At 43.4% G+C, this 15,278-nt stretch overlaps 1 protein-coding gene across 1 annotated transcript in view; it reads right to left on the bottom strand.

Annotated features, from left to right (window-relative positions):
• LOC308280702 (vasoactive intestinal polypeptide receptor 2-like) overlaps window positions 1-15,278 on the bottom strand; it is a gene marked incomplete at its 3' end in the record, with an annotated part of 68,734 nt that overhangs the window by 26,362 nt on the left and 27,094 nt on the right. The window contains exon 2 of the mRNA XM_080755021.1: window positions 10,256-10,352. Within this exon, the coding sequence (XP_080611147.1) occupies window positions 10,256-10,352 (97 nt within the window). The remainder of the gene's footprint in view (window positions 1-10,255; window positions 10,353-15,278) is intronic.

Raw genomic sequence — 15,278 nt, 5'->3', positions numbered from 1 at the left:
CTGGAATTCAAAATGTACTTGAGTATAAGTACTCAAGTATCAAAATGTACATAAAGTACCAAAAGTAGAAAATAGTCATTATGCAGAATGTCCCATTTTACTAAGTTTTCAAATGAAGAAAATATTTAAAAGATCTTTTGAAAATACCATATCTACAAGCTCACAATTGTGAGCGTGTAGATTCATCTCTTTTCAAACGTTCGAAATGTATTTAGGGGCTGAATTGGTTACAGTATGTTTTGTATAAATTATAAATTGGTAAAGTTGTAGTGGAGAAAAAATATAATATGAGCCTCTGAGATGCAGTGGAGTAGAAGTAAAAGTGATGAAAATCGGAAATGCTCCAGTAAAGTAAAGATACATCAAAATTGTACTTGAATAGTGTACTTGAGTAAATGTACTTAGTCACTTTAAACCACTGCAACTCACTTTAAAGGGTAAATAAAAGCTCATATCTTGGTTTTTATGCCTTTGGGAACCAGCCTGTGCCACCGTTACACCAAGCCTCTCACACACACACACACACACACACACACACACACACACACACACACACACACACACACACACACACACACACACACACAAACACACAGGCATGGGAAAGAACCCCCAGCCCACAAGCTGCGAGCTGGGCAAATACAAGCTCATGTCAGTGTAGCTAAACACATACTGTACAAACACACTGTGTGTGTGTGTGTGTGTGTGTGTGTGTGTGTGTGTGTGTGTGTGTGTGTGTGTGTGTGTGTGTGTGTGTGTGTGTGTGTGTGTGTGTACATTCACATGGGCATTGCGTGCACAACTGCACATATGTGTGAATGCATGTGTAGCATGTTGTCCCTGTACTGTGCATGACCTGAAAACAGAAGTAGGTGCAGCAGCAGCACTTGATAAATGATTGATAGAGTAGAGGCCCATATACAGGCAGACTTTAGACTGACCTTAGCCCATGGCAGAAATGAGCTTAAATTGATTTACCTAATTAGCCTACATTCATTTAATGAATTAATTACATTATTAATTACATTAAGGCAATTGCACCACATTCACATGTTGTACAGTCTATTATCATGTACAACTGATGAATTGAGTAATGGACCACAATGGAAACAAGCCCCTTGGGCCTTTTTGTCTTATCCTTTTTGCATTACCATTGACTGAACTTCCTGTACTGTTAACCAGTAAGACTCCCTAATCGGGAGATAAGCGACCGTCAGGTCGCAGCGTGATTTTAGGGCAAAATGTGTAGGAGCAGTGTCCAAAAATGTGGTTGAAAAAAATCGGCCTGATGGTGGCACTGAGTGTAGACATAGTGTGTACCGATTTGTGTGATTTTAGGGCAAAATCTGTAGGAGCAGTGTCCAAAAATGTGTTTGAAAAAATCGGCCTGAAGGTGGCGCTATATGGAACAGATCCATGTTGATGACATGAGTGTAGACATACTGTGTAGCGATTTGCGTGATTTTAGGGCAAAAATTGTAGGAGCAGTGTCCAAAAATGTGTTTTAAAAAATCGGCCTGAAGGTGGCGCTATATGGGACAGATCCATGTTGATGACATGAGTGTAGACATACTGTGTACCGATTTGAGTGATTTTAGGGCAAAAATTGTAGGAGCAGTGTCCAAAAATGTGTTTTGCAAGAATCCGCCACATGGTGGCGCTAGAAGAGGGCCATGTGAGAAATGAGGGGTGGGGTCTCCGCGCCACCAAGGCGGACGAATAGGTACCGGCCCCGGCTCTCCCGGTCGCTCCTAGCCCGAGTTACGGCATTTTATGTACGCTGCAGTGGCAGGGGGTCCTCCACTGGGGGCGCCACCACTTTTGCATCCGTTCTGGAGCACCAGGAGTCGGTGGTCCCCGGGAATTCCCCGTGAGCAGCCCCGTTGGGGTGGTCATTTGGTCATTTTTGCACATTTGGTCATTTTTTACATCTGGGGGTCCCCCAGGGACCTGGGGGTCCCTGGAGCTCCGGGGGTCCTTGGAGGTTGTTTGGCAGGCAAGGAGTGTGTGTGCAAAATCTGGCATGGATCAGGGCAACGGTTGCGGAGATATGAGCAGGGCAAAAGTGTGACATGTGACGTGTGACAGACAGACTGACTGACGGACGGACTGACTGACGGACTGACTGACGGACGGACTCACAGTTTGTGGAGGTTTTGATAGTAACTGCGACCTGACGGTCGCAATAATCGTGATAATAAAGTATTCAATCAATCAATCAATCAATAAATCAATCAATCAATCTGAAATCTAAAAAAAAAAAACACAATAGGTGGTTGGGAACTGGGAAGATGATGTTAAAGGACAACTTTGGTTTTTTTACAACCAGTAAGACTCCCTAATCGGGAGATAAGCGACCGTCAGGTCGCAGCGTGATTTTAGGGCAAAATGTGTAGGAGCAGTGTCCAAAAATGTGGTTCAAAAAATCTGCCTGATGGTGGCGCTATATGGGACATCCATATTGATGAGATGAGTGTAGACATACTGTGTACCGATTTGCGTGATTTTAGGGCAAAATCTGTAGGAGCAGTGTCCAAAAATGTGTTTGAAAAAATCGGCCTGATGCTGGCGCTATATGGGACAGATCCATGTTGATGACATGAGTGTAGACATAGTGTGTACCGATTTGTGTGATTTTAGGCAAAATCTGTAGGAGCAGTGTCCAAAAATGTGTTTTGCAAGAATCGGCCTCATGGTGGCGCTAGAAGAGGGCCATGTGAGAAATGAGGGGTGGGGTCTCCGCGTTGCCTTGGCGGACGAATAGGTACCGGCCCCGGCTCTCTCGGACGCTCCTAGCCCGAGTTACGGCATTTTATGTGAGCTGCAGTGGAGGGGGTCCTCCACTGGGGGCGCCACCACTTTGGCATCCGTTCTGGAGCACCAGGAGTCGGTGGTCCCCGGGAATTCCCCGTGAGCAGCCCCGTTGGGGTGGTCATTTGGTCATTTTTGCACATTTGGTCATTTTTAACATCTGGGGGTCCCCCAGGGACCTGGGGGTCCCTGGAGCTCCGGGGGTCCTTGGAGGTTGTAGTTTGGCAGGCAAGGAGTGTGTGTGCAAAATTTGGCATGGATCGGGGCAACGGTTGCGGAGATATGAGCAGGGCAATAGTATGACGTGTGAGGTGTGACAGACAGACTGACGGACGGACGGACGGACGGACGGACGGACGGACTGACTGACTGACTCACAGTTTGTGGAGGTTTTGATAGTAAGTGAGACCTGACGGTCGCAACAAGGGTTCATATTTTAGATTGTAATTAGAGAAAAGAAAAGATGAGTGTTAAAATACTTTTATTTACTGCTTTATCGTTTTAGCAATTTTAACGATTTTGATGTCAGTGGTTGGGGGCATGCGTACAAGTGGCTAAATATGTCTTTTTAGACACAATAAGTACCTGTAAATGTTACTGTAAATAGTAATAAAGAAATAGCCGGCTTATTGTGTCTAAAAAGACATATTTAGCCACTACAGGATGTAGGCTAAAGAGCAAGTGTCAAGAGCCAAACCTAAACTAGTAAGACACCCAAGGGTGGAATGCGACCTCAGGGTGACATGCAACCTCGCCCTAAAGGGCGAGGTCGCGCCAATTCTTGACAATCTGGCCAACCACAGCGTTTCTCTGACGATTCTAGTTGTTGTCATTCTGGGGGGAGTTTGTTCATGTTTTTGTGAGGGTATCAACCCTAGGAGACACAGGGAGAACACGCAAACTCCACACAGAAAGGCCCTATCGCTCACACCCTAGGTTCGGTTGGCGATAGGGCCTTTCTGTGTGGAGTTTGCCTAAACATGGAGATGTGGTACAGAAGGACTCATATATGGGCATAAAAAGTATGTCATGTGACATCACTTCCTGTACAGACAGTCAGACAGACAGCCATTGACTCCGACCTAACAATGGCTACTGTCTATGACGGTAGTCCCATATGACATGATGTACTAGACCAGGGGTCCTCAATAGGCGGACCGCGGTCCAGGTCCAGACCGCGAGGCACCGCCGACCGGACCCAGGACGAATTATAGTAAAAAAAAAAAAATCTCTCCACGTTTTTGTTTCCACTTCTCGTTGTATTCATTCACTTTCATTGCATGCGCTGAGAGTGTGTGTGTGAGAGAGAGAGAGAGAGAGAGAGAGAGAGAGAGAGAGAGAGAGAGAGAGAGAGAGAGAGAGACAACGACGCGCTGATTGGCTGATGCTTGGCAACAGACTATTATGGGCTGTCATCTCTATGACAACGATGCACAGACCGCGGAGGTTTACGCAACGACGCGCTGCAGCAGCAGCAGTAGCTTCAGCCACCAACAACGCAACTAGTTATAAATCAGTGGGGTTTCATTCACGCAAAACATCATCAACGTGAATACGTTTGCAGGATTGTAATCTTATCTCCAGAGTTTGTCGCGACGTGCCACGGCCCGACGGCCCGTGACGGCTGCCTCTCTTTCTGCATGGATATGCAGCGATCCGCACGCTTCGTCTCTGACAGAGTCTGACGTGCGACACCTTGTTTTCATATCGATATTCACGTTGCGACACAAGCATAAATGATTCGAAGATTATCCCAGTTTGTTAAAAGAAACCAGAGCACCAGCGCAAAATATCTCTGCTCCATATCTCTGCTCCACGTTGAACATTCTGTTCTCCCTGCTTTAATGGGTTGTTTCTCTTCAATCAAGTCCCCCAAATGATTTTGGAGGAGTCCCCAGCCCAGATGATGACAGTGAAGTCATAATTTAAGGACCCTTTTAATAAAGAAAGAAACGGAAAAAGACCGTTACTGCATCAACAAACTACAAAAAAAAAAATAATAATAACAATACTCATTGTAAAAAAAAAAATAGAAAGGGATCCCTAATTATGTAAGATGAACAATAATGAGGGCAAGTGGCCATGACCTGAGGGCAAGTAGAACATGACCTGTAAGTGCCTCTGAGTGAGACCATAGTGTCAACCCCTGGTTGGTATTTTATGTATCTTAGCCTACTATTTAAGATTGACTGACATAATAAAAATGGCATATATATATATATATATATATATATATATATATATGCATATATATATATTAGGGCTGTCAGTCGATTAAAAATTTTAATCCCATTAATCGCATGATTGTCCATAGTTAATCGCACGATTAATCGCAATTAATCGCATATTTTGTATTTGTTCTAAATCTACCTAAAACTGATATTAATACTCATATCAACATGGGAGTAGACAAATAGCAATCACTAAACCCCAACATCTCTATTCTAAGGGGATATTCACCAAATGTAGCAGATTTACAAGCTCATTACAAGATGCTACAAGATCTTGTAGATCGGCTATTTTTGGTGAAGAGATTTGGTGTATAAATATAACTCAAGTACAGTGCAACTCGGGTGTTTTACAAAGCAAGCATGAGGCATTAGAGGGTCTAAATTGGTTTAACTGAAGTAATATTGATACATTCTAAATATTATCAAAATATTCTGAGGCACCCTGGACTGGTGTTATTGGGCACCCTAGTTCACTATGAGAAACCCAGCTGTTATGATGTAGAGAGTACTGATGGCTTGTTGGAGATGTGTGGCACACAAGCCACAGTCAGCCAGACCTGCCGGATTTCAGCCGGAGTTGGGCCAGAACAGCCGGATGTGGGCCATAACAGCCGGATTTGGGCCAAACCTGTTTGCTATGTGGGTTCTCTGGCCGTTGTTGCATGCATTTGGTGGTCACTGTTAGTGTGTTGGTGCGGGGGTCTGGGGGGCACTGTATAACGAACGTAGGCTAGTAGGCTACTATGTGCTCGTGTACAGTACAAGTTGGAGCGCTCCTGTTCTTGGGAGCTTGTGTGTCTGGGGCTTGCGCTGTCTGCAGATGTGCCGTTTCAATGCTTCGGTATTTGATGCGAGCATAGGATGCGAGTTGTCAGCGCATTCGCTTCCTCACTCTCTATACTACGGAGCGCACCGAGGCTCAAACATCAGCTGCATTAATCGCAAGTTAAAAAAATTAGTGGCATTAAAAGGATTGTGAGTTAACTAGTTAATAGCGCACTAAATTTGACAGGTATAATATATATATATATATATATATATATATATATTGTATAATTGTTTTATTTTTTCCCCGGACCCGGACCTGTTTCAAAAGAATATTTGTATTTGTAGATTTGTATTTGAGGACCCCTGTACTAGACTATCTCCATATATAGTGTTATCCACATCTCCATGTTTAGGCCAAACAGATTCGCTCCATTTCTCCATGTATAGGTCCAAATGCCCAACATTGAGCTTGACAACGAAACGTTCTTAACACAGCAGCCCCCATATTTACTTTAGAAAATATGTTAAATTCTAAGTACGTTTCGAGTACCGGTTTGATACAAGAGCGAATAAGCACTACACTTCTGGAATCATGTGCGTCGACTTAAAGTTGGATCCAGGCCTAATAACTTTATCTGGCCACCCCGTTGCCACCTCCTTGTTACATTTTCTTTTCTCCAGGTGGATGGACATTCTTTCATGGAAATCCTTTCATAGGTGATCTAAGTCCAGCCGCCCGTATCAGATCAGAGGAGGATACCGCACATTGTACCTCATCCACCCTTTCTTCTCTCTCCTTTTGGTATCTTTATCCTCCTCCTTCTTTTTTTCTTTTTTATTCTTCTCTTTTATTGTCTTTCTTAATCTTGTGTATCCTTCTCTTTTTTTTTTTTGTCTTTCTTAGTCTTGTGTAGCCGCCCCGTACAGGAAGAGATGGGGACTTGAGGTCGCAAGTCAGGACTTGAACCTGTGACGCTGCAAAAGCTGGATTATCAGCCTAGATCTTTGGAACACTACCCTGTGTTCCAGAGCAGCAGTTGATTTTCAGTACTGTGTGGTTCATTTGTTTCTCATTTTGGTATGTTGTCACCTTGACTTTGATTATGAAGACATGACTTGTTGAGATTACTTTATTCAATATGTCTTCAAATGCAATTTTGTCATTCTCTTTGAAAATTTTCAGTGATTCCTGAGTCATGTTGTGACCCAGCAGTACCTCAGCTGTTTCGTGGAAGCATGTCACCCATTGAACATCTCCAGATTCTTCAATTTTTACCTTCAGCCGAAGTCTGTATTTAACGTTTGGAGAGGTCTTTTCGCATTTGGGACAATAGTAGGATCCCTTTTCCAGGTCTCTTAAGTTTCCTGTTGCATCTGTCAGTGGTACACGCTTCATATATGTCCTGTTCAATGTCAACATACCTTCTCCAAAAACATCAATATTGAACTCCATATGTATATGGATACATATATGGCATTTTTATTTTATTTTATCCTTTATTAATAAAAATACATGTATGTATCCATATACATATGGAGTTCAATATTGATGTTTTTGGAGAAGGTATGTTGTAAATGTATGCTACTTAGTAAGGGGCCTCGGGTTAGATACTCTTTGTATGGCCTCTGGAGGTCCTTGGCGTCGGTTAGTAGTATGCCCAGCACATAAGATGTGGGACGTCACAAAGCCTGCGGCCATGTAGCATTTTCCATCAGGCCTGTTGGTTTTCACGCTCCAGTGCGGCGTTCATTCGCTGCAAGTCCTTGTCCTCAGCCCTACGGTCCTGGTGGCCCTTGGTATTGTTGATATTCTGGAAACGCTGCCATTGACTTGCACCAATTTTGTGAGGATATCAACCCTAGGAGACACGGGGAGAACACGCCAACCCAACCTAGGGTGTGAGCGATAGGGCCCTGACTATGTTATGTCAAAACATGCCCATATGTGGACATTACCAAATATGGGCATTTCCAGATATGTCCTTAATATTGATAACATTGGGACAGGGATCTCCATATATGGGCATAAAACGTATGTTAATTAGTAAAGCCAAGCTTGGGTTTGATGCCTTGGGATTTCTATATTTGGACATAAGTGTATACCCAATAGGTCATCATCTGGAAAGGTAGGGTGTAAATCAGAGTAAAGCAGGCTTTTGAGCTAGTTAGGGCCAGAGATTGATGACATCAGAAATCCCCATATATGGGCATAAAGGGATTTTGCTTTTGGGAATGCCCATCTATGGCATTTTAATTTTATTTTATCCTTAATTAATAAAAATACATGTATGTATCCATATACATATGGAGTTCAATATTGATGTTTTTGGAGAAGGTATGTTGTAAATGTATGCTACTTAGTAAGGGTTGGCGATAGGGCCTTTCTGTGTGGAGTTTGCCTCAACATGGAGATGTGGTACAGAAGGACTCATATATGGGCATAAAAAGTATGTCATGTGACATCACTTCCTGTACAGACAGTCAGACAGACAGCCATTGACTCCGACCTAACAATAGCTACTGTCTATGACGGTAGTTCCATATGACATATTGGACTAGACTATCTCCATATATAGTGTTATCCACATCTCCATGTTAGGACTCATATATGGGCATAAAAAGTATGTCATGTGACATCACTTCCTGTACAGACAGTCAGCCATTGACTCCGGATTAACAATGGCTACTGTCTATGACGGTAGTCCCATATGACATATTGGACTAGACTATCTCCATATATAGTGTTATCCACATCTCCATGTTTAGACAGCCAATGACTCCGGCCTAACAATGGCTACTTTCTATGACGTTAGTCCCATATGACATGATGGACTGGACTATCTCCATATATAGTGTTATCCACATTTCGTGTAGCCGCCCTGTACAGGAGGTGATGTCACAACTCGCTGACATCACACTGACATCACAGAGGATACGGACGGTCACGAGGATACGGAAGGAAGGAAGGACACTCAAGCGACACGGTTCTTCAGAGTATATGCGACCTTCGGTCGCAACAAATAAGAATCCAAATTAAATAAAGAATAAAACACAAGAGGCCGCGGAATTAAGAATAAATGTTGCATGCGGCAAAATCCTCTGCAGCAATTTAACTACAATTTATTTTAGTCGTTTCATTTTAACACTCAGGATTTTACTGTGTGTGTGTCAGAGAGAGAGAGAGAGAGAGAGAGAGAGAGAGAGAGAGAGAGAGAGAGAGAGAGAGAGAGAGAGAGAGAGAGAGAGATGCTACGCCCACTGTCACAATGCGCTCACTTTCATGCGTCTGGTAAAAACATTAAAATCTAGATCTCAAACATGCATGGGGGATTCCAGGAGATGTGTGGGAGACAGTATGCTAGTGATATCACTGTAAATCTCTCAACTGCTCTGACCACTGTAAATCCACCTCTTTCCTAGGGAGCTGAAGGCAATATCTAGTCATTATAATGCAATAACGTAATGTTTTCCAAACATCTCCTGGAATCCCCAATTCCCCATTACTGTTACCCTGCGGGTTTCGGGTCTAGCGCTGCTCCATCACAGCTGATTTGTACCTGGCAGACCACATTGTTATCAGCTTAATAAAGTTAGCCAAGTGTAAACCCACAGGCAAGAACACGTTGTTCAGTTATATTTTAATGCAAGGTGTAAATCTGTCTGTACACAGACAGACAGACGTGTGTGTGCAGGGACGTGCAGAGAATGTTAGAGAGGCAGGGGCTGACATTTCGAAAAGGGCCTTTTTGTGAAAACATCGAAAATAGCAGACCTCCATGCTCACGACGCGCTGTGCTGCGATGCATTGTGAGCTTGAGGTTGGCTATTTTCGATGCTTGAAGAAAAAATGATTGCACATGTTTCACTTGATTTATTAACTTTGTTCTTTTGTAAATTACTCTGTTTAATTTATAATGTTTTAATATTGTGTTTTTTATTGTTCTGTATTGTAACCTCGTCTACATTGAAAATGAGGGCTTGCCCTCAACTGTACTTCGAGTATAAATAAAGGTGATGATGATGATGATGATGATACCACACTGAACTAAGCATAATCAAGTCAATACTGGAGATGTGGTGTACGGCATGGTTTTCTACACAGAGATTGCATTTCTTTGAACATACTGTAAGATGCTGCATTCAAGTTCAGGAGAGTTTGGACAAGGCAATTCTCTTGAATGCTGCCTTCAGGTATGGCATGGAAAGAGGGCATTTGCATTTCTTTCACCATAGTAAAAACTGCATTCATGTGGAGAGGGCACTTTTTACAGACGGATAAAAGGGCAGGGGCTCAAGCCCCTTTTGATGTCTATGTGTGCACATGCCTGTGTGTGTGTGTGTGTGTGTGTGTGTGTGTGTGTGTGTGTGTGTGTGTGTGTGTGTGTGTGTGTGTGTGTGTGTGTGTGCGTGCGTGCGTGCGCGCCTGTGTGTGTGTTTGCGTGCACCTGTGCTATACAGTGGCTCTTTCTCCAGGTACAGCCGACACTCCTGCTCCGCTCTCTTCAGCTCCCAGTGGAACTGGCAAACTGGAATTCCATTGGCCTGCGGACACAGGAAACAGGAAGTTAAACCAGGAAGTAGGATGAAGGATATAAATCACACGGCGTCAGGGAACTTTAAGCATAAATCACGTGGCTTCAGGAAAGCGTTGGCAGACCACCCCACCTGATCACTTATCGCAGCAGTCGATCAGCGTGTTCTCAGAGCATGTTTATTTAAATGATCAATACAAAAGGATCATATTCTGATAAACACTTGTGCAGTGGTTCCCAAAGTGGGGTCGCGGGAAAGTGCCGTTGAGGTTGCGAATTGGCAACCAAAAAAAGAAGACAAATATTTTATCAAGAAACTGTAAAAAAAAAAAAGGAAGGTTGTTGCAACCAACATGAAGGATGCTCCAGTTTTGTGTTTGTGCACAAGAGTGAGTCCACGACGATCTGTTACAAAGTTACACACACACACACACACACACACACACACACACACACACACACACACACACACACACACACACACACACACACACACACACATTTTCTGTCAATGCATTTTCCGATGACTGAGTTAAAGGAACACAGAGGATTTTCCAAGAGGTAAAAATGGCATTAAATGGGGGGTCCAAGGCCCAAACCTGGGGGTCTTTGAATCACTGATCTAGATCGTTTCAGTCGGGGCTGCATGCGGCAGTACCAGACATCCCAAGTTGGCGATCACCATTTCCGGGAGGTCTCCTGTGCACGCACGCACAGCACGCGTGCACCTGTCCACGAAAAAAACTCGTTTTTTTATCGGTTTTTACTCATTTTTCTACGGTTAAAAATGGTTAAAAACAGTTAAAAACGGTTCTGCACGCCGGCGGAACCATTTAGGCTTAATATAATCGGGTTAATTTATAGAATGATATCTTTCTTAACTATTTGGGAGAAGGTTATGTCACTCTCACAGTGAGACACAGGCTGCTGTGCGTTGCACGTGGCTGACGCAGCTTGTCCAGTTGTATGTCCAGTGAAAAAGAACCAACAGCTGTAATGTACTGTTATTTTATTCATATTAAGCAAGACCTGTCAAAAACCTGTCTGTTTACTGTTACGAGCTGATTATATTCTCGCGGTTGAGAGTCTCGACTCTCGAGAGGAGAACCCAGTCTCCATCTCATCTCCCACAGCGAATTACAATCATGCATTTGCCAGATTGACAGTTTGACGACGAATTAGAACCGGATTAGAACACATCGCGGGTCGCAGATCCGCCTTTTTTGACCGGATCCAGCCGGATATGGCAAGCATTTGCGGGAGCGGCCGGGATTTCCGGGAGGTTTGGTGCCACTCGCGGGTGTCCGGGAGGAGACGCTGATTTCCGGGAGACTCCCGCAACATCCGGGAGACTTGGGATGTCTGCAGTACCGGTTGGTATTAATTGTGGTTTTAGATGGATCTCGCTGGTCAACTTCCACATCTTTCCATGTTGTACCAGTAAACAGCCTTGGGTTACAATTTACAGAAGCTATGTGGTGCGATTGAGTTAGAAATGCTGCCTTCTGAAAGAATATTCATTATTGTGCATCTACTGATTAACTAGGTACAAAAGAAATATATATATACCGGTATAGCCTATATTTTAACTTTAACTTTTTTTTTTCTTTTTTTTTTACACATTCAGAAAATAACCTGGTGATCCCCTGAGGGACAACATTCCAGGTGACTAAAATATGACAAAAACCTAAACAGAATTTTATTCAAAAGGCTATGGCTAAGACTAAATCAAAATCTCCTGTCAAAATCAACACTGGCTTACAGGTCTGTAACCCCAAAATGTGCAGTCTCTGGGTTAAATAAACACAGAGGAATGTACACTGGATAAACATTACTCAGACAAGAAAAGAGACACAGAGAGACAGAGTACGGGGTGTTGTAACGTTCTGGAAGTGGACTGGAATGGTTCAGCTCACAGTCATAAATTCAACACAGCAGGAGAGTACAGTATGGTTCATGTGTTTCGAAATCCACAAAAAAGAAAAATATGAAAGTCCTGTACTGTGTGTATGTCTATGTGGATATGTACATGTGTGTGTTTGTGTGTGTGCATGCGTGTGTGCGCGTTTGTGAATGTGTGTCAGCACCAGGGAGGTCTGTTTACGTTGGGATTATTGCCTCTCTCGGTTGCGTTTCACAAAGCTGTCAATGTGTTTAGGTCTCACACTGGCAAATTAACACACACATTCACGCACCTCACCCACCCACCCACACACGCAAGCACGCGCACACAGTCGCACACACACAACACCTCGCTGCCTTGTTACCCCCTCTCGGGAGTCATCCATCCTACGAGCCGTCAAAACAACCAATGAGAATATCACCTCATCACCAAGAACCAATCACACACCACCAACACCAACACCAAACTTGAACTCATTAGACAAGAAGGCGCTGCAGGAACAGCAAGGGCTGACACGGCCTTCTTTAAGGTCTTGACCCTGAACATGAAAGAACATGCACATGTGTGCCATTAATTGTTATCACACCAAGGAAAATGTCATGGGCAATCCGGTCGGGTCATTAGGTTGGTTGACCTTTCACACATGTAGCAAGCAATGCAATGGGAGAATGTCCATTTCAGATGCAATCTTTCATTTCCTTCCACACAACATTGCCTTTTCCCATTGGTGCACCCATGCAAAACTATTTTTTTAAATTATACAGCTCTGTTCACACCACACGTTTTTTACCGTATCGCGCTAGACAGCCCGTCTAGCACGATACGCCAGCCTCCATTGGAGATGAATGGGATGCGTACGCTCTCACACGCAACACCAGCGTAGAGTGAATAGGCCTTCAGTATTTATCTAGATCTATGCATGATACCTTGTTAGAAAATAAAACATGTTTATTTTGAGAAAGTTATGGGACATTCATGTGACATAACTGATCTTTCCTGTCTGCACGTAGGGTGCTGTCTACCTTTATTAAAAGCACATGTTGTGAACACTATACGAATACAAAACGTATTGTACAACTTGCTTAGAATGGAATGTAAAGTTAACTAGGTTTGCATGAGTGAAACGTATAATGTAGCACTAGCAGTACACAGGGAAGCATTGTCTACATCAGGGTTTCTCAAAGTGGGTGCCGTGATGCCAGACCAGGGCTGCCGCAGAATATTTTGATAATATTTGTAATTTAGAACACTTAGACCCCCTATACTAATTACTTAGTACTTGATTAGCACTGTACTCGGTGTGTTCTTTTTCAATCTATAGGCCTGGGGCCAATTCTGAAATTGGCCCAAATTGGTACCACCCAAGGTGACCGTAAGTTTTTTGCATTTTCGTCATGGTACATGTCTCTAGTTTACATTTTGGTATGATAACTCTTCCAATCGCCCAGCTTATTGACAGTTATCACTCCCTAAACAAACCAATATCCATATGAAACAGTGATGAGTATAGTGTGGTACGATGTGTACTTCCGTAGGATTTTTGTGCAAAAAATTTTTTTTTTTTTGCAGATCCTGGTTCTATAGAGTCCAAACTATGAGAAAGTGATGGGTGCCAACTTTTCCGGACCCCCACCCCCTATCTGGGGGTCATCTAGTTTGGGGCCTCCCAGAACAGTACGCCAGCCAGTTAATGTCCAATTTTCTTAATATTAGGGTTGTTTTGTAGGTTTTAAAACATTCTGAGTTCATTTATTACAATTTTGAAGCAGCCAGAATAAGCTTTCTGACTTTTGGTTGGGGTCTTTCCTCACCTGGGACCCCCGGAATGACTCCTGAGCCTATCTCAGTACTCATTACAGTCCTTGCTCTGCTCCTGCTCCAGAACAGTGTCAAATTAGATCATAATTGAAGCATAAAAGCTTTTGTAGCTGGGCTCTGACAACAAAAATGAGTAGCTAATACCAGGGGTCTTCCACAGGGGGTCTGGGACCCCCAGGTGTCCTAAGAGTTACTACAGGGGGCCAGCCAAATGGCTTTTCCAGTTTTGGCCATATTCTTGCAACCAGTTCTGCAATTTGCTAACTATTTTTGAATAATATTAGAAACTGTTAGTTTTATGCATCCTGGGTTTATGTAGTGTACTTGATGGTTTATTAGTATTCTCAGTATTATTTACTAGTAAGATGCCTCAGGGCGCCAATTCTTTGCCATCTGACCAGTGATGTATATCGGTGTACAGATGTACAGATCCATGTACTGTATATTGAGATGTGCTGTGAGAGCCCAAACATGCTTACTCAGTTATTTGTTATGACAACTGACATCATACCCTTCATGGAGATCCCTGTCTGTAGAACCAGTCACACAGATATAGACTGTCTTGGCCATCTGTCTTGGCCATATATGGATTCTGTTAGTGTGGCATGTGGCCGATGTGGCCTCCATATATGGGCATTCCCATATGAAGTCCTGTTAGATATGGGCTTAATATTGAAGACATCAAGGAACTCCATATATGATCATAAAAGGGATTCTGTTAGTGTGCCATCACAGTGAAGCCAGAGTGTGATGTCAGAGCGGGCACGCAAAACAACATGTCCATTTAACACACACACACACACACACACACACACACACACACACACACACACACACACACACACACACACACACACACACACACACACACACACACACACACACACACACACACACACACACAAACACACACACACACACACACACAGTCATCTTGTCATACATCTTGAATGTATGACCTCAGCATCAAAGGCTGGATTAGTATGTCCCTGTGACAAACTATTATTATGTCCACTGTCCAGGGGTACTTGTACATCAAGCTGCCTCACTGAAACAGGACATAGACTCCTGCCCTATGAGCCTCAGGGCTGGGCAAGGCTTACTTATTTCCATCAACATTGGAGTCATTGGAGCACTTTGGTCCAACAACCCTGCATCTGTGATAATGCAGGGTAATGGGATGGGATTTCAGTCAAAGAACTTGGAGCTGCACTG

The sequence above is a fragment of the Nannobrachium achirus genome (genome assembly GCF_963921795.1).
Source record: "Nannobrachium achirus genome assembly, contig: SCAFFOLD_288, whole genome shotgun sequence".
Classification (NCBI taxonomy): Eukaryota; Metazoa; Chordata; class Actinopteri; order Myctophiformes; family Myctophidae; genus Nannobrachium; species Nannobrachium achirus.
The sequence above is the reverse complement of the archived record's forward strand: the minus strand, read 5'-3'. Positions and strand labels throughout refer to the sequence as shown.